The following is a 19706-nucleotide window of genomic DNA, read 5'->3' as shown; positions in this document are numbered from 1 at the left end:
ATAAGACATTTCTCCATCTCTTAATAAAAACAGTAATTAGAAGTACAACACAAAACAGTTAAATGGGTCTGAAAACTCTCCATTTTGTATTCTATAAATGATACTTGCCAATACATGAACAAGGGCAATATAAATCTCTCTATATATATAATTTTTTTAATTCTCAGGTACACTTGTGATGAGGATAAAAGCAACCGATGCAGATGAGCAGAATAATCTAAATTCCAAAATTGCTTTCAAGATTCTTCAAGATTCTTCTCTGCCACCTGCATTCAGTATTAAGAAAACCACCGGTGAGGTTGTAACAGCAATGTTATACCTTGACAGAGAGGTAAACTACTGTCTTATATTGGCTCTTTCCCAGAGTTTTAACAACACTCTTTCAACTCTCTTCCCTCATTGCTGCTTCATCCTGCCCACTAGGTGAGGATTGGATACATAGATCTTCTGACCCCCAACCTCCATCTCCATGGCCCTCCTGGAACTGAAGGTCTAGCCCTTTTCCTACATCGGCCTTCTCCCTTTGTGTCTGCTCAGCTGTGCTGGCTGGTGCATTTTGGGGGGTTAAGAGTTAAGGCTCTGCTTACCCAGTTGTCCTCAACTGCACAGGGGAGGGGAGTATTGGCCCGGTGTCCCCTGTTCAATTCCCTTCACCTCATCAGGCAGAAAGGGGCTTGAATGGAGGGCCTCCCACATCCTGGATGAGTACCCTAACCACTGGGCTAACGGTTATAAAGGAGGTCCTCCTCTTTTTCTTCCCCCATCTGTTTTGTGTGGAGTTAAGTGGGCTTTCGGCACGCTTACTGGATTGGGCCCCTCATACAATTTAGGTGGAAGAACATATGTATTTTCCCTCATCTGTGGATCACTCTGGGGCATAGTGGGGAGACAGGCGCCTGGGTGCCTAGAGTGAGGCAGCAGTGTACATGCCCAGAGGCAGAAATGTAGGCACCTAGGGAACTTTTGCACCAAAAACTTAAATGCCAATAGACTTAAGGTGCCTATAGCATTAGGCAGCAGCTGAGCAGGAGTTTTGTGGCTTACGGTGGCACCTAAAAAGGAGACGTAGGCACCTAAGCCCCTTTGTACATTCTACCTTTATAGCAGGCCTAGCTCTAGCCAGTACTATCAGTCTGACATTTTCATGGGTACCATAATCATGAAGTTCACTAAAAACTGAAGGGAAATAACTAAATTATTAGTCTAAACCTTTACTAATTTCTGTAATCTGTGTGTAATAATTTAACAATAATTATTTTATCATATATAATATTCATTAACTTTCCCTTTCCTCCAGTTATGGAGTGACCATTTCCTAATCCCAATTAAAGGACAATCATAAAATTCCCAAAGCCCTTTGTGCTGGGGTGGTTGTTCTTGTTTCTTTTATCTTTCTCAAATTCTTTCCACCCTCCATTTACTCAATTATTTGGGAAAGTGCTAAGTGCATTCCTGAGCTCAGGACTCTGGTGGAACAATTCAGTTATCAGGATGGTTATGATGAATGAAATTTAATATTAATTAAACATACTGCCATAGTCAGCCATTCCGTATCAATGAAATAATAGAGATAATGTACTGGAGCAAAAAATATTTTGTAATTGGTTTCTGTATAGATTTAAACACTTATTTTTTGAATGTGACACAGGAACAAAGTAGCTACACTTTGACTGTAGAAGCAAGAGACAGAGATGGAGAACAAATTGGGCTAGCTACAAACTGTACTGTAAAAATCAAGATTTTGGATGTCAATGACAATATTCCTGTTCTTGAAAGGCAGACAGTAAGTATTTGTTTGTTTAACAGCTTCTGTATGTTCCTATGTCTGATAGTAACAGGTAATTTACTATCACATGGTACACAAAGGACTCATTTTGCCACAGTGAACTAGAGTAGATTTAACATTTTTTAAAAGCCATGTTGTATGATTGCAGTATGAAGGCAGTGTCGAGGAAAACAGAGCAAATGTGGAAATTATGCGACTGAAAGCATTTGACAAAGATGAAAAATTCTCTGATAATTGGCTGGCAAACTTCACAATTGCCTCTGGGAATGAAGGGGATTATTTCCATATAGAGACAGATGCTCAAACAAATGAAGGAGTTTTGACTCTTGTGAAGGTAAGTGTATACTGTAGAGTGTCTTTTTTTTTCTTTCTTTCTTTTTTTAAATCATAACGAGACTTTTTTAAATATTAGAATAAATTACACTGGATATTAATTTTAACGAAAATTATTTACATTCTACCAGCATGTGAATGGCAAATAATGTACTGGTGGAACACTCCTTCATTTCTATATTTTATCTCGATGTACTGAGTAATTGTATGTACAGAGTATAAAAACAAAGGAAAGCATGTTTCCCTTCAGTTTAGGAGACCTGGGTCCCATTCTTAATTCTGTCATTGATTCTCTGTGTGACATCAGGTAAATCATTTTAGAGCCTGATTTTATGGCTGTTGAGCATCCTCAGTTTCCCCAAAAGTCCACACGAGTTGAGGATGCTCAGCAACTCTCAGCATATCAGGTCTTATATCTCTGTGGTTGGTTTCCCTTTCTTTAATTTGTGGGTAACAATGCTTAACTATGTTTTTATAAAGTGATTTAAGACCTACAGATGAAAAGCACTTTGAGTACTAAATATGATAATGATTAGAGGGCAAAAGCTAGAATATATGACAGCTAGTCTGAAACTGGTGCATTCTACTTCCTTTTTCCAATTGTGACGCACGGAGCGAGAGTCCATCCCCAAGGCCAGAAGATAGTGTTCTCTCCAAAGTCAGCAACCTGAAGCTATTGCTTTTAGTTTATCCATACAAATAACAAGATATTGTATCCTTATTCTGTATACTATTTGATATACCTGACATATATTGAAAAGAGACTTGACAAGTTTAAATAATACTTATTTTTTCGGGTGCCGTCAATCGGGCACCTTTAGCTAGCCTTAATCCATTCATTTTTTTTGACAAAGAAAATGTTTTTAAAGATTGAACTTTTAAACATTATTTCAATGTCAAATTCTGTGTTTACTTTTTGAGTGAAGTTTTGTTTTTGTGTCTGTGTCTGTGTGCGCTTGTTGCAGGAGATCAATTATGAGGAAATACAAAGCATGAACTTGAGCGTTGTCGTTACAAATAAAGCAGCATTTCACAAATCAATTAGTAGTACCTACAAAGTAAAACCAATTCCAGTAACGATTAAGGTAAAAAATGTTCCAGAGGGCCTTGTATTCAAACCCCACTCAATGGTGATTGAGACACATGAGACTATGACTATAAACCAGATTATTGGGAAATATCAAGCCTATGATGAAGACACTTCAAAAGTAGCAGAACATATCACGTAAGCATCATATTTTTTTTAATTAGCAACGTTGCCATTTATAGAATGTAATATTAAATCTTTGTATCAAACAATCACTAGGCTGAAATTATTTCATAGTCATGCTGTTTGATAGATGTGTCTAATAATTATTACAGTATAAATGAGATGGGTATTCTACAGGGTTTTATGTAGAATACCCATCTCATTTATACTGTAATATAAAAGTATGGACTTTTTAATTTTTAAATAATTTGGTTTTGTGTTAGTTCATATGATGAGAAGTGCATCTCCCTACAGAAACAGTCTGTATTGATGTATCCATTTAGTAAATCTACAAGTATACCAATGACACTTTTGGTTTCAGACTGTGGACTTAAATTTAGGATGAAACCTATAGAAATCCCATGAACATGCAGATACAGTGGTGTAGAGCAAATATTTGGTGTGTGTGTGTGTGCGTGCAAAGCAGCTTCAGCCCCCATGGTTGTCTTGCTCATTATAATTTGATTTTTTTTTAAAAAAAAAAAAATTCTAACAGATATGTCAAAAGAAATGATGAAGATAATTGGATCATGATAGATTCTACTACAGCTGAAATCAAACTAATAAAAATACCTGATTATGAGTCATCTTATTTAATTAATGGTACCTACACCGTCAACATTCTGGCCATACCTAATGGTAAGTTGTGAGGCATTAGATGTCATGTCCTGTGTATTCATAAACCTTTCTTTACAAGCTTTTTGTATTGCTGAGGCCTGACCCTAATGTTGCACAGCAAGAGAGTAGTCTTACCATCTGATCAGTACCCGTTTCGGGCTAAATCAGTGATCGGCAACTTTTGGCATGCGGCCCGCCAGGGTAAGCCCTCTGCTGGGCCGGGCCAGTTTGTTTACCTGCCACGTCTGCAGGTTTGGCCGATCACAGCTCCCACTGGTCTCGGTTCGCCGCTCCAGGCCAATGGGGGCCGCAGGAAGTGGCGCAGGCCCAGGGATGTGCTGGCTGCCGCTTCCCGCAGCCCCCATTGGCCTGGAGTGGCGAACCATGGCCAGTGGGAGCTGCGATCAGCCGAACCTGCAGGTAAACAAACCAGCCCAACCCGCCAGGGGGCTTACCCTAAGGGCCGCATACCAAAGGTTGCCGATCCCTGGGCTAAATATTACAGCCTTCTCTTGATGAGCACTCCCATGAAAATGAAAGCAAATGCTCACCACCATGCAAGGGCTGTATAGTCTAATCCTTAATAGTGTAAAGGTCAGGTTCTCTGGCATAAGCAGGCAGGGCTCCTTTGGCTGCAATGTTTATGTATATTATGGTCACTTCCTTGTTCAGTTTGAAGTCCTTACGCATTCTGGAAATTTGTCTGGAAGAAGTTTTTGCTGTCATTTTTAACACCACATATAAATATAAAAAGGTTTCTAAATTCTGTACATTGTTTTATTTCAACATTTTGATTTGTTTCCTTTTTGTAGCTGTTTTGCAAGATGATTAAAGTGTGAGATTCCCACCCCACTCTGACCCGTATGCTAGGTAAAAGGGTAGGAGCAGCAAAAAGGGGTTCTGAAAGCCACAGTTCCAACTGGGGAGAATTTTCCTGGCACAAAAACTGTGGGAGACCTTGCAAGTACTGGCCTGAAGTGGGGGTGGGGCCACAGCACATACCACTGTGAAGATTCTACACCTGTAGAAAGCCAGGGACAGGTTGCCATAACACGGACAGTTCCCCAAGACTGTCTAAATTATGCTGGGGGCGGTTCTGGCCCCCCAGAGCAGTCCAGAATCCAGGAAGTATAGAAGTGGCTTAAAGCCAAATAGCACTTCCTCCCACTGGTCTGCAAGTTATGTGCTGTGCCTCTGAAAGGTGTGGCTAACCGCAAATGATAGCATGATTGTCGCACAGGTAGCCATACCTGCACCAGTTTTTAATCTAGCTAGCACAGATAACAATAGCAGTGAAGATATGGCAGTATGCACCCTGGCTCAGGCCAGCAACACAAGCACATAACCAGGCAGGCTTCTTTTTGGGAGACTAGCTCATGCTACCTCATCCTCTCTATCACTGTTACCTGCACCCGCCCGATCCCTCTCAGTGGCCACACCCCTGCTCTTCCTCCTCTCCTTAAGTGACCACCCCCTGGCCTGCCCTAAGTGATGTTGGGGGGTTGGACTAGATGACCTCCTGAGGTCCCTTCCAACCCTGATATTCTGTGATGTGCTCTAGGGGGCAAAGGAGTGGAGCACCTCCAGGGGAAACTAGAAGTGTGGCACAGTATTGCCAACCCCCTGCATTTACAAAGCACAAGTCAGGCTCCTCAAAATCATGAAGTTAGTGTTGGTCCTGCTTTGAGCAGGGGATTGGACTGGATGACCCTCCTGAAGTCTTTTTCTAATCTTCTATGACTCTATGAAATGTAATAATAATAAATATTAGATTGTTTCTATTTGGGTTTTGGTTGCTCAGACCTGTAGGTGGCACTTGGGTCACTTTTTCTAGATTTTCTCTGCAGCCGAGAGGGCTAGAATCTTCCATTGCATAGAAAATGAAAGCCGAGAGTCTCACCTCATCACACGCTTCCAGGAGCTGGGGCTTTTCAGGCCTGTCTGTAAAGGCCGATACTTTAAGAATTTAGGTATATGTTTATCCTTTAGCTAGTTATAGAGGTACAAAAGAAAGAATCAAAATCACTGTCTGCCAGTGTAAGGGCCTTCTCTCACTGTGACAGTCTGAGGCCCTGTTCTTCAGCTAAGGCCTTTGGCTAAGCAGCAGAGGCAGCCATAAGCTGGCAAGCGAACGGTCACATTGAAATAAGGTGCTACTGGGCTGTTCGGAATACCATCCTGTCCTGATAATGCCCATCACCTCCAGAGAAAGATGTTAAAGAAAACTTAGTTTGATAGCATCCTGTCTGGCAAGAAATCACTTCTCAATAGTTGTGGTTGTGAAACCCTCATTTCTGTACATTTTATCTTTATGGCCCCTACTTTTCTATTGTTAATCCATCTGGTTCTCTAATTGTTTGTCTGCTGTATAATTAATTTTGCTAGGTGTAAGTTAATGAGGGTAGTGGGATATAATTCCCCTCTATTCAACACTGGTGAGGCCTCATCTGGAGTACTGTGTCCAGTTTTGGGCCCCACAGTACGAGAAGGATGGAGCACATGACTTATAAGGAGAGGCTGAGGGAACTGGGATTGTTTAGTCTGCAGAAGAGAAGAATGAGGGCGGATTTGATAGCTGCTTTCAACTAACTGAAAGGGGGTTCCAAAGAGGATGGATCTAGACTGTTCTCAGTGGTAGCAGATGACCAAACAAGGAGTAATGGTCTCAAGTTGCAGTGGGGGAGGTTTAGGTTGGATATTAGGAAAAACTTTTTCACTAGGAAGGTGGTGAAGCACTGGAATGGGTTACCTAGGGAGATGGTGGAATCTCCTTCCTTAGAGGTTTTTAAGGTCAGGCTTGACAAAGCCTTGGCTGGGATGATTTAGCTGGGGATTGGTCCTGCTTTGAGCAGGGGGTTGGACTAGATGACCTCCTGAGGTCCCTTCCAACCCTGATATTCTATGATTCTACCGGGCTGCATTCCCACCTTCATTTGCAATATAGATATATCCAAAGAGATGCATCTCAGAATCTGACCTAAAGGCTTTGTTGACAGTGTAAAATTTGGTTTTGAATTTGGTTGGTTGGTTTTTTTTTAAAATCTGTCATTTGATCCTAAACCCTTTTTGCTTAGGGGCTATTACCTATTTATTGATAGGACTACATTGCAAGAAATGTTTGTGTCCAGAACAGGCTTAATTGAAATACCGCTTGTCAAAGTGGAAGTGTTGAAATCTCTCAGTATTATGAGTAGAAAATTTGAAAAGTCTCAGTAGTCCTATGCTGTTTGAATACAATGCAAAAAGAACTCTCAAATACATGGTCTTTGTCTTTTGAAGTATGTGGTTCGTGTTCTCTTTTTGTATCTCATTTGTTGTTTGTAATGGTACTTTTGAACTATAGTTCTGTTTTACTTAGTTTTTAAAATGTATTAGATTTAGAAATAGATGTAGATTTAGTATAACCTTGCAGATATTTCTGTAAATATTAAGAGTTAAATCTTGACCCCATTAAAATCAAAGGTAAAACTACCATTGACTTCAATGGAAGCAGGATTAGATCCTAAATTCCTATTACTGCTTTTTATAATCCTGGAAAAAGTCTGAAATATTTTTAAAAGCAAAATTTTTTGCACACACACAAGAATTTAAGCTTTCACGTTTATATTTGCAGATTATTCTAAGAAAACAGCCACGGGTACCATTGTAATTCAGGTTGTGGATGCCAATGATAATTGTCCAACCATTGTGACTCCAGCACAGACTGTGTGTTCAGATGCAAAATTCTTCAGTTTTACAGCTGAGGATCGAGATGCTTATCCAAATAGTGCTCCCTTCTCTTTTACTGTCATTGATGAGCCTGAAGGGATGGCAAATAAATGGGTAATTGGAGACATAAATGGTAAGACAGTATCAATTTGATTTATAATAAACATTTTAGTAAAATAATTTTCAGTTCTTTGTAGTTCTGCATTTATATCACATTTTGTTAACTCTGGTCAGATCAGAAACTTAGGGCTTGATCCAGCCAAAAAGGACATGCACATCTGCTGTGCCACACTAGGAGACGCATCAAGAGTTTGAAGTTTGTCTCCTCCCTTGTTCATTTCTAATGGCCATGGAATACAGAATTATGTATTTTGGAGTTGAAGTGGTTCTGTGTAACCTGATCACTTGTGTATTATAATTGGGCTCTTGAGAATGATGTTGGAACTAAGACCCCTTCCCTCCCCGTGTCCCCACAGCATTTAGGTGACAGATGTTCCTCTCTGCGTGACTGAATTTGCAGCCATATAACTGCAGTCAGCTGCAGGGCTCACATTCCTGAATGGCAGTTCAGTTCAACAGTTGAGCTATGGAGAAATAGGAAACTGCCCTGCACATGAGCTAGATCAGTGTTTCCCAAACTTGGGACGCCGCTTGTGCAGGGAAAGCCCCTGGCGGGCCTGGCCAGTTTGTTTACCTGCCGCGTCCGCAGGTTCGGCTGATCGCGGCTCCCACTGGCCGCGGTTTGCGGTGCCTGGCCAATGGGGGCTGCGGGAAGTGGCAGCCAGTAAGTCCCTCGGCCTGCGCCACTTCCCGCAGCCTCCCATTGCACACTGCCACACCCAAATACCTGTGCAGGTACTTTAGAAGAAGTGCTCCAGGTAAATCAAAGAGCTCTTTTGCTCAACTGCTGATCCTCCACTTCCTAGGCAGCTCTACAATTCACCACTGCAGAGCTTTGCCAGAGGGCTGCCACAGCAGAGTAACACCTCTCCAGAACAGATTAGCTTGCTTGCTGCCTAACTAGCGTTTACAGCCTTCACATTTGCTGCAGCCCACATAGTTGCAGCTACATTGTTTTGGATGGTAAGTTAAACATGTCCGTGTTATCCAGAATCAGTCCCGCAGTGCCCAACCCAAATAATACACAATCTCCATGAGGGCATGGCTGGGGAGAAATCCTCCCAAGCACTTGTGCTCACATCTAATCAGGGAATGAGGGAGAATCCTTTGATTCCCATACCCACCCCAAAAAATCAATGCACACAGACATGTTGCAGAGCTGTTCTTCATTATACCTATAGGGATACTCCTAGGAACCTGCTCCCACCTTCTCAGCACAATTGCAGTGTTTCCATTATGTCAGGGCCCTTCTTACCTTCTGAAAGTGGGAGAGGACTAGACAATTGTAACTTGTTACAAAGACAAATAGTATTTTGGGGGGGTTCATACGGACAATTCAAATTTTAACAAGGCTTTTCCACAGTCAGTAGAAATTAGAAATAAACATTGGTTCTTTTTTGCCAGAGTGTGAATTATATGATGAAAATAGCAATTGGTTGTGAATTAAAGTCAATTCTATTGCATTGGTAGAATTTTTTGTTTGTTTTTCTTTAGTTAGAGAGTGATTACTAACTTTCTCTCCACCCAGTTCTTGTTTCACTGATTTATGTTTTTCCTTTACCCCGGTCCTGTCCCCACAAAGCAACAACCATGCAGCTGTTACTACCACAAGATGTAAAGGCCAGCACAAATAAAGTTCAAATTTTAGTGAAAGATATGCAAGGTTTAAGCTGTGCTGAAAAGCAGATCCTTACACTGACCGTTTGTACCTGTGTGAATGGGGGTTCCTGTCAAGACAGACTAATCAACTCTTCAGTTGGGCTGGGAGCTGGAGCAATTGCACTAATTATCTTGGCAATTTTATTATTGCTACGTAAGTAACTGTTTTATATTATTTCTTAAGCACTGACTGCATGTTCTATGAAGAAGCAATGGTCCCTACCCCAAGGGGTTTATAATCTAAGTATACTCTGTGGGTGAAATCATGAGCCCACTGGAGTCAATGGCACCGTTCCCATTGACTTACAGTGGCGCCAGGATTTCACCCTGGAAGTATTAGAACTAGGATGCGGCAATAGGAAACTGTTTCAGTCTTTCCAGTGGCTTTTAAACAAACAATTAACATTTGCTTATGATATGCTAAAGGACAGACAATAAAGCACTGAGAAATCCTTTTGGTTTTTCTTAGGGCTCCTCTTATGGTCCACTGAATCACCACCAGAGCCTTCCCATTCCTTTCAAATAATGTCACCATGGCTGCTGCCTCCCCTCTTCAAAGTGTCAACTCTGTTTCCTTACTCCAGTAACCCAGCTGAAAACACAAGCAGACTGGGGTGGAATCCTCTACTTAGGCAGTGGCAAGATGTTCTGTATATTGAGTCAGCTATTTATAGCAAAAAAAAAAAACAACAACAAAAACTGGAGCAGGTGGACTTAATGAGGGCTCAGTTCGGCAAGGTGGTGACTTTAGTGGGACTACTTTATATGTACATAGTTAAGCACATGCATGAGTATTTGCAGAATCGGAGCCATAGTACACATTCATTATCTATTGACCATAACTAAATAAACTCTGCATTAAATCGCTAAATTTCTGGAAAACTTGCATCTACCCTGTGTGCATGCGCAGACAGACCAGATGTTTATTACCTAACTACAGACAGTTACCTAAACATGATTTGAACTCTAGTTATTGGACATTTAATGATACATTGTGTTCCCCTACAGTTGTGCCACTCTTACTGCTGTTTTGCCATTGTGGATCAGGTGCTAAAGGATTCACAGCAATACCTGACAGTAGTGAAGAGATGTTACGTAAATGGAACAGCGAAGGGGCAGCACCTGAAGACAAGGCAAGTATACCTTAGCCCAATATCATCTTTGTTTTCTTTTAACCTAAGTATTTCAATTTCTCACTTGGTGTCAGTTTTAGATTGTGGGTTGAGATTTCAAAGCAGTGCAGGAGATTTAGCCACATGTTAACATTAATTAATTAAAAAATGTGTGGCTAAATTCCATACGTCACTCTAGATATATCAACCAAAGTGTCTAAATTGCAAAGGAAAAGAAGAGTGAAATAATCAAGCAAATAGTGATTCTCACAGTTCATGACAACTGCACCTGTATTTCCTCCTCGTGGTCCATCAATGGCACTTGCTTTTGCCTTCTGGCTCCCCATCCATCACCTCTCCTGGGTGGAGACCGAACAGGGTTTTTTCCAAGCTGCATAGTTCTATCTACACCGTGAGTTCTCCAGCAAGCCAGACAGCCTAACAGGATTGCGTCTATCCTTTGCTTTCTTCCCAAAGGCTATGACAGTTGCAGTTGCTCACAGTTACAAGTTACCGCAAGCTTTTCCAAAGTATACACGTATATTCTTAAGGTGAAAGCATTCCAGAGAAAACCTAGCACATGTATAGGTTTTTATTGTTTTTACTAATAAGTCTACCAGAGTTCACCACCCCCTATCCCCAACAGCTCCAGTAGTAGCTCTGGTAAAAGTCACTCCTTCAAACCCTTCCACAATGACTGGGCACCCTCTCCCTCCTACCTGACCACCTTGGATAAAAGATCCTGTCTGTTTTCTGGATCAGAAAGAAGGCCCTGAGAGTCAGTGTAAACTCAGGGTATTTATTCAAAAGCCCTTTCTTTGTTGGCCTTTGGAGAATCCAGTTTGAATCAGTATATGTGAGCCTTTGCAGATGTTGGTACTTCTAGGGAGGTGTTACAACCTGGGTGAATTTGCCTAATCATTCCTCACTGTTCTTAATTCCTGGAAGAACTCTGGTCATCCTACCCCATGGAATTACATACAATCCCGAGCCCACAATAACACCTTTGGGCAATTTAAATTTATGTATTGCAGGAAATTGCCACATCTGCCATGATGATGCTGTTTTTCTGAGTGGAAAGTGAGGAGTGGGAGTGTGGGAGAAATACTGGGGTGCGTCCAGTACCTGAACCACAAAAGAGAGAAATATTTCCATTCACAAGGGAAGAAGTGTCCCAGTCGGTGGGTGTATTAATGCAGCAGAAAAATGGTGGAATGGGAAGCTTCATAGCCTCTTAATTTAAAGTCTGTGGGCGGTATCCAAACTTAAGTGCCCAGTGTTCCCTTTCAGTGAGGTATGGAGGAGAGAAAATATGATTTAACTGGATCAGAAATGGCTGCATGGAGGAGAAACTGAGGGAAAAAGTGAATACTTGGCATGCTGGCTGCCCCACAAAGCCCCAGTGTGTCAACTGCATAAGGCTGAGGCTCAGGTGGGGTCTGTGCAGAACCGATGAGTAATTACTAACATTGGCATCATCCCTCCTGACTCTGGTAAATATCCAGGTGGAATTAGTGGGGCGTTAGCTTTTCCTTAGAGCCTGCATCCCCCTTGGAAAAGCAGCTGGTGAAAGAGAAAGTGGCAATATGGCCAAGCTGCCATGAGAGAGAAGAAGGCCAGGCAGCATCATAGAAGGGCCGGCAGAACCTGCAGAGGCTCTAGGATCTGAGGGTTTAGGGTGCGGCATGAGATCACATGCCTTTTTCACTGAAAGGAGCATTTTGAAAAATTTTGCCAAGTAAGCTCGCTGGAGTTTCCTGATTCTCTCTGATCACTCAATAACAGACCTAAAAGTGGCAGTTCTTCAACAAAAAAAACTTCTAAAACAGACTCCTATGTGAAACTGCAGAACTGGAATTAATTTGTAAACTGGACTCCATCAAATTAGGCTTGAATAGGGAGTGGATGGGTCATTACACAAACAAAAAACTATTTCCCCATGCTTTAAGTTTTCCCCCTACTGTTACTCTCACCTTCTTGTCAACTGGTTGAAATGGGCCATCCTTATTATCACTACAAAAGTTTTTTTTTCCTGCTGATGATAGCCCACCTTAATCGATTGTTCTCGTTAGAGTTGGTATGGCAACCCCCATCTTTTCATGTTTGGCGTGTGTGTGTGTATATATATGCTGTATTTTCCACTCCATGCATCTGATGAAGTGGGTTTTAGCCCACAAAAGCTTATGCCAAATAAATGTGTTAGTCTCTAAGGTGCCACAAGGATTCCTCGTTTTTGCTGATACAGACTAACATGGGCTACCACTCTGAAACCTGATTTTCTTACTTACCCCTTATTGGTTTTAGTAGGGAATGATATAATGTAGCCCTAAAATGGCTTTTGTGAGCTTCCTTGGCTACACCGTCATAAAGGCTGCACCCTTTTTCAGGGGGCACTTTGCCCGTTGTAACAAAGTGTCTAATGCCAAACCAAACAATCATGCCAACCACCTCACTCCTGGATCCTCAGCCAAACTGCTTAGAGAATTCTATGAGCAGCACAGAGCATGTTTCATGTTGTATTTTAATTATTCTTTTAGGGAATGCTAACCCTCATTGCTCCCACTGCATTGGACAACTCAGCAGCAAATGTGCGCAGTGGAGCAGCAGCAGTGATGGGTGCAGAGGCAGCTGCTACAGGAGGAGGCAGTTCTCGATCTCATATTGACGGACGCTATGGTAATGCTAACATGAGCAGTGGGAGATGGGAAGAGCAAAGACAACTTCTTTCTGGTGCAAAATATGGAGCAATGGGAGCTGGCGGGGCCATGGCAATGGGAGCTGGCGGGGCCATGGCAATGGGAGCTGGCGGGGCTATGGCAATGGGAGCTGGACGGGCCATGATGACAGGACCTGAAGTGGGCATAAATGAAGCATTTTTCAGAGAATACTTCAGTGAGGTAAGAGTCCTGCTTGAGAATATCAATATATTGATGTTATTTTTTTAAAATAAGTAAATCTTGTGGAAACAAGTTGTTAAAGGCCATTAAAATATTTTTAGGTTTGAAATAGAATTATCAGGATTGTTTATATGATATATATTTTGTTTTAAAATAAATGTTGTCATCACAATCTGCCATGTTTTCCTTAGGCCCAATCTGGCAAAAGACATAACCATGTGCCTTTATTTTGGCTTCAATAGGATGATTGCCACGAGTAAAGTTACACACATTAAGTCTTTGCAGGATCAGGGTTTTAGTGTTACACAAATGCTGCACATTTAAACCAGAATGCACTGTTTTCCACTTCCAGCTATTACACCTTGTATGAACTGAATGATTTGAATACATCATAGAAATTAGTGATGAAAAGCACCAATTAAGTTTTCTAGCGCATCTCCAAAAGAATGAAGGGATACATTTTTGGGGAGATGAGGGAAGGAAGAGCATAAATGGACACCAGTGTAATAATAGTTGATTTGCTCCAAAAAAGTGAAATATTTTTAAGGGCCCTATCAATTTTAAATCACTCTCTAGTGAGTACAAACTGGTTTTAGCTACTGTCTCTGAATCCTGCTGATAATTTTGGGGGATTTAGTCAAATTTTCCTATTTGGTTTACATGTTTTTCTCTGCACCATCAATTGCTTTGTGAAATATCCACTTACAAAGAGGAATCCGCAAACTGACTGACACCAACTGCTGCCATCTACGCAAAAAGACCGAAATCTTCTTTTCTTCTGTTGGCTTTTAGTTATAGTATGTTGAGGGTAAGTCTGTACTACAAGATAGGGCTATGATTCCCCTGCTCGTGCATATATACTTGTACTAGCTCTCCCTGAGGTAGGATGAAAATAAATAGCAGTGTAGACAGGGTTGCATGGGTAGCAGCAATGGAGGCATGGTTTAGCTGTGCCAAGTACAAACCCACCAGTTTCAGGTGGGTTTGTAATCAGTACAGCTTGTGACTCTGCTGTCGTTACCTGTGTTACCGTGGCTACACTGTGATTTATACTCATCCTAGAACAATGAGAGCTAGTGCAAATATGTGTATGTTAGCAGGGCAATCACATCCCTAGCTCATAGTTTAGATGTGGCCTTAGATGTTGTTATAACAATATTAAGTAAAAAATATTCCAACAAAAATGCAGTTGTTTTTTAAAAGTTGGTAATGTCCCTTTAAAGTTTTGAAACAACATTTGTTAAACAGTTTTTGTTTGCTTTTGTTTCCTTTATTTTAGAAAGCTGATGCTTTTGCTAGTGAAGATGAAGCTCAACTAGCGAAAGACTGTCTCTTGCTTTACTGTCAGGAAGAAGCAGACTCCTCACATGGTTCCATTGGCTGCTGCAGCTTTATTGAAGATGACTTGGATGACCGTTTTCTGGATGATTTAGGAGATAAATTTAAGACCCTAGCAGATATCTGTCTGGGCAAACATGCAGAACTGGAAGTCAGCCAGCGTAGTTCACATGTGTTGAAAGACAAGAATGCTAGTCCAGCCATGAATGAGTCAGGTTTGTGTCTTAATGATGCATTGCCACTGTTCTTAGATCAGCAAAATGCTTTCAATTCAGAACATACCTATTCTTTAGGCACCAGCTTCCAACCACCTGAGCCTGTGCGTAGAGTAAATAGCATAGGTTCAGAAACTGTGACACGGGAGGTGGTCACTGAAACATCCTATGCCTCTAGGCCTGGCCTGCAACAAGCTAGGCCTATTGTTGATCCCTTGGCTAATAGCAATGTTATAGTGACAGAAACATCCTATGCTGCTGACCCCACGGAGCGACCCACCACAGGTGTTCTTGATCCTCAGTTTAAGGAGAGCATTCTTGTAACAGAAAGAGTGCTCGCCCCGGCTTCTGGTTTGCAGGACATGTTAGAAATTCCTGACTTGCCAAATGGACATAATGTTCGGGTAACAGAAAGGCTGATTAGGTCAGATGACACTATGCCTGAACTCTTAAAAGTTCACGACTTCCCTGATTCACAGTACATTGTTGTGAGGGAGAGGGAGAGGCTGCTTGTACCTAGTTCAGATCTAAAGGCCTCGCTAAGCATTCCCGATTTATCAGAGGGGCAGAATGTGGTGATAACTGAAAGAGTGGTTACACCCACCTCAGGGCTGCAGGCTAGTTACACAACTCCAGCCGAGGTTTCAGGGATGCAAAGCGTAAGAGGGCAGACCACCATGTCTGGACCTAGAAGGCAGGAGCGTATACTAATCACAGACCCGCCATTTAACCAAACAGGCTTAGGTTTGGAGGATTCTTCTACCCTGAGTAAGTCTTCAAAGGTCACAAAATACAGCACTGTACAGTATACTCGCTCATAAAATACATATCCCTCAGACAGCTCTGCTAGGCATCATTTATATCTCTACCAGCAACACTGGCAACTTTTTAGTATCTCAAGATCTCAATTTTCTTGTGCTTGTAAAAATGGCATGAATTTTCTTAGTCGTTTCTGTAAATAAGAAATATGACCAAGGGAAAAAAAGCAGCTGACTTTACAGTGTTTTATAGCAATGCTTTCATGGTGGACAATTAATAGGAATAATGTTTCCTTGTTTTTTCCTTCTCCTACTGTATAATTCATCATAAGTAAGATATTGCTGATGAAGGCGAAACCCATCACCCACATGCAGAGATGATATAATTAGAAAGCCAGAAAAGTCTTGAAAAACACTGTAATGACCAACCAAAAATGTTGTTAAACTAAATTTCTATGAACCGTTTGTCTCCTGTGTTCTAAAGTGTCTTGCAGGAGCTCTGGACCTTTACTCATCAGTTTCATTCCCTCTCATTTAAAAGGACCAGAAACAACTTTTCTCCACAGAGATGGGGGCTGTATATGCAATATCCCAGGCTGTAGCAGATTTACAAATGGAAGAATTTGTCAGAATTTCAGAAATAATTTGAGTCAGATAATGATCTCGAGCTGTGAGGTGCACACTACCTCAGAGCTAGGAAAACCTGTTCCTGTGAATGCACCCCAAAGAGTAGTAGGTTTATCGGTGTTCGGCATATGTTGACGTCACATAGGAGACCAGATCTTTCAACATCTAATCTGAATTTTGATTTCTGCCCCATCTTTCTGTTACATATTTACCTTTTTAAGAAACATTTTAATACCGTAGCCTTGAAAATAAACTTGAAAAAGATAAAACTATTTAACATGTTACCTTGAAAAAGTAATTTCAATTGGGCAGGGATGGTGTCCATAGCCTCTGTTTGCCAGAAGCTGGGAATGGGCAACAGGGGATGGATCACTTGATGATTACCTGTTCTGTTCATTCCCTCTGAAGCACCTGGAATTGGCCACTATTGGAAGACAGGATACTAAGCTAGATGGACCTTTTGTCTGACCCAATATGGCCATTCTTCTCTCTTCTTCGTGAATTTTGGTTATAGTTATGGTTTAATGCTTACATAATAAAATTAAAAGGAAATTTTCCCTGTACTGATTCCAGTCCAGGCACCGAGAAAAATATGAGAATTTCTGTTGCAATATTTCCTCAAGACGCCTAAATAATTTGCAGATCTTGTCTGTAAAGATTTTCTTTTCACACTGTGCCAAAATAAATGTGCCACAATGTAAGCCAAAATAAAAGTAAAATAGAGGGGCACAGTCCTGCCGAGAAGCCAAGCAGCCAAACCTGTTATGTTCCCAGAAATGCTGCTTATGGAACTCACAGGAGTGATAGCCAGAAGCTGTGAAATCAGCATTTCCTGTCATTCAAAGCAATGCTTGCACCTTGGCACATAGTTTGGAGTGTAAGTAGCAAGACAGCTGAGCTGTCTGCAGACCACTGAATACTGAAGTCAGTTACTTTTTGACATGTTGCACCAGCTTTGATGTAATGCACACAAGCATTTTAATTGTCCATATTTTTACTTACTTTTATTGGTCATGAAATAACACATGAAGCAAACATAGCTCTCCCTCTTCTTTCCACCACTGTGAGCAGAAATGTAGGGCCAGAGATTCAGGCATAATTGAGATCACTTAGACATCTATAGGACCTGATTTGCAGGTGCTATCAGGTAAATGACCTAAATCATGTTGTAAAATTGCAGACTCAAAACTGGAGGTGCAGGTTAAAATTTGACATCAAGAGCCAGATCCCACTTCCACTGAAGTTGATGCTAAAATTTCTGCTGACTTAACTGCTGCTGACTGGGGCCTTGCTTATACACTATTTGGTGAGAAATGAGGGAGCTCACTTTTTTACAGAACTGTCCATTAGTCAGTTCATTTTTTTCTTGATATTTAAATGTTGGCAAAAGGGAAACACATTTACTCAGAAGGAGGGGAAAGTAATGTATATCTGAATGTAAATATTTATTTTTATGAAATTTGGGAAAACCCAAGTGAATTTTTTTCAAAATCAAAGCTGGAAGGTGTTATGAATAGGAGAAGTCACCTTAATGCTTTTTGGAACAGTTATGACACAGTAAAAATATTACGAGTGTTGTTAATTACCATTTAGTGCCTACGTATTAAGGCCCCGAGCTTGCATACACTTATGCACGTGACAGATATGGGACTGCTCACAGTGGTTAAGTGAAGCACATGAATAAGTATGTGAAGGACTGGGGCCTTTGATTGCAGAGACAGGACTTCAGTGGGGGTTCTGATTATTACTTTCAGTTTCACTCCATTTCTAATCAATATTTTCATCCAATTGCATTGGTGTGTGTTACCATGTTATTTTCTGCCTGAAATTTTTTTAAATAAAGATATATTTGAAACGGGGGGGAAAGTACCAAGAAGTGTGTAGAAAGCAATTTAAACAGAAACTTGTATTATATTTAAATAGGGAAAAATATGAAAATGAGAACTATGGTCTTTGTTCAGCACAGGGTATGTAAGCATGTGCCTAATTTAAGTACATGAGTAGTTCCAGGTAAGTCAGTGAAAATACTCATGTGCTTAAATTTGGCACATGCTTGAGTACCTTGCTGAACTGGGGTCTATATCTCTGGTTTTAATTTTTAATGTATATGGCATAGACTTGTATTTCATTCCCAAGCATGAATTTTGAATGGATAACTGCTCTTTTTTCCTGCATGTAGAGGAAATGGATTTATGCTGATTTTATACATGACCTTTTTTGCCGTGATTTCTATATTTTTATGGAACTTCAAATAAAGGAAAATACTGATATTGTCTTTTTCATTATTTATTTAGTTTAAAATACAGCCATTTAGAACAAAAATAGTGACTTTTATTAACCTGTTTTTTTTTTCATTCCTTCCATTTGTAGTTATGAGTGCTGGGCTTTTCAAGGGAGGTGAAGGGTAGCCAGTGCCCAAGTCTCAGTGAAACTCAATAGGAGCTGTGTGTCCTACTCACTTAAATGCTTTTGAAAAATCTCTCTCTACCTAGTTGTTGTTAATATTACTTAGCATTGATCCAGAGCCTGCTGACGGCACCAGAATGCTGCATATTGACTTTCATGGGCTTTGTCTCATAGCCATATAGCAGTTTTACATCTTTAGCACACTTTACAAACATTAACTTTTCATCACAACACCTGCTGAACTAGGCATTATCTCCCACTTTACAGCTAGGGAAATTAAGGCACAAAGACTTGACATAACAGGATGATAACAGAAGATCCTGATACCCAGTATATACATATATTATTCTGAATTGCAGCTAGTCATCAGTTTGTCATCAATAATTGTACAGGATCTTGTGACAAATGCTATGAATAGCTCGTTTACTTTTAATTTCAAAATTAACTTGTTTCTCACATTGGTTTAGGCAATCAGAAATTAGGGATTTAAAAAGGACTGCTTATATAGCTAGTTTCCAGTTCACAATCACAACATCTAGCCAAAATTCTATCTTTAGTTGTTTTTTTTTCCCCAGAGTTCTATGGGTAATTATTAACTTACTCCATTTTCTATTAAAGTTTATTGACCTTACATAACAAATACACACATGTCTGAAGTGCAGAAAAGCAGATATTCAGAGCTAATCAGTATTAAAAGACTGGTGGCTCACAAATTAAATCAAAGTTCTGTATAATCAAATAATTAAGATATTTGCCACTTCTATATTGCATTTCATCCAAGGATCTCTCATTCACAAATAAGTTCAAAGAGTTTTTCCAGTAATTACCTTTGGTACAGAGTATGTGATTTGCCTACCACTTCTGCTACTCTTTGAAAGAG

At 40.6% G+C, this 19706-nt stretch overlaps 1 protein-coding gene across 4 annotated transcripts in view; it reads left to right on the top strand.

Moving 5' to 3' along the window:
* Positions 1 to 18688, top strand: part of DSG2 (desmoglein 2) — a 44763-nt gene extending 26075 nt beyond the window's left edge. For 3 of the 4 annotated variants that reach the window (XM_073331319.1, XM_073331318.2, XM_073331321.2), the window contains exons 6-15: positions 168 to 331; positions 1649 to 1783; positions 1935 to 2120; positions 3085 to 3344; positions 3865 to 4007; positions 7600 to 7827; positions 9397 to 9627; positions 10482 to 10606; positions 13123 to 13482; positions 14762 to 18688. In XM_073331319.1, coding sequence (XP_073187420.1) covers positions 168 to 331; positions 1649 to 1783; positions 1935 to 2120; positions 3085 to 3344; positions 3865 to 4007; positions 7600 to 7827; positions 9397 to 9627; positions 10482 to 10606; positions 13123 to 13482; positions 14762 to 15856 — 2927 coding nt within the window. In that variant the 3' untranslated portion in view covers positions 15857 to 18688. The remainder of the gene's footprint in view (positions 1 to 167; positions 332 to 1648; positions 1784 to 1934; positions 2121 to 3084; positions 3345 to 3864; positions 4008 to 7599; positions 7828 to 9396; positions 9628 to 10481; positions 10607 to 13122; positions 13483 to 14761) is intronic. The other variant, XM_073331322.1, reaches the window with a different exon arrangement.
* Positions 18689 to 19706: the final 1018 nt, after the last annotated feature.

Source organism: Lepidochelys kempii, chromosome 2 (genome assembly GCF_965140285.1).
Source record: "Lepidochelys kempii isolate rLepKem1 chromosome 2, rLepKem1.hap1, whole genome shotgun sequence".
In the NCBI taxonomy this organism is placed as follows: Eukaryota; Metazoa; Chordata; order Testudines; family Cheloniidae; genus Lepidochelys; species Lepidochelys kempii.
Note: the sequence above shows the minus strand (reverse complement) of the source record. Positions and strands in the feature narration are given on the sequence as shown.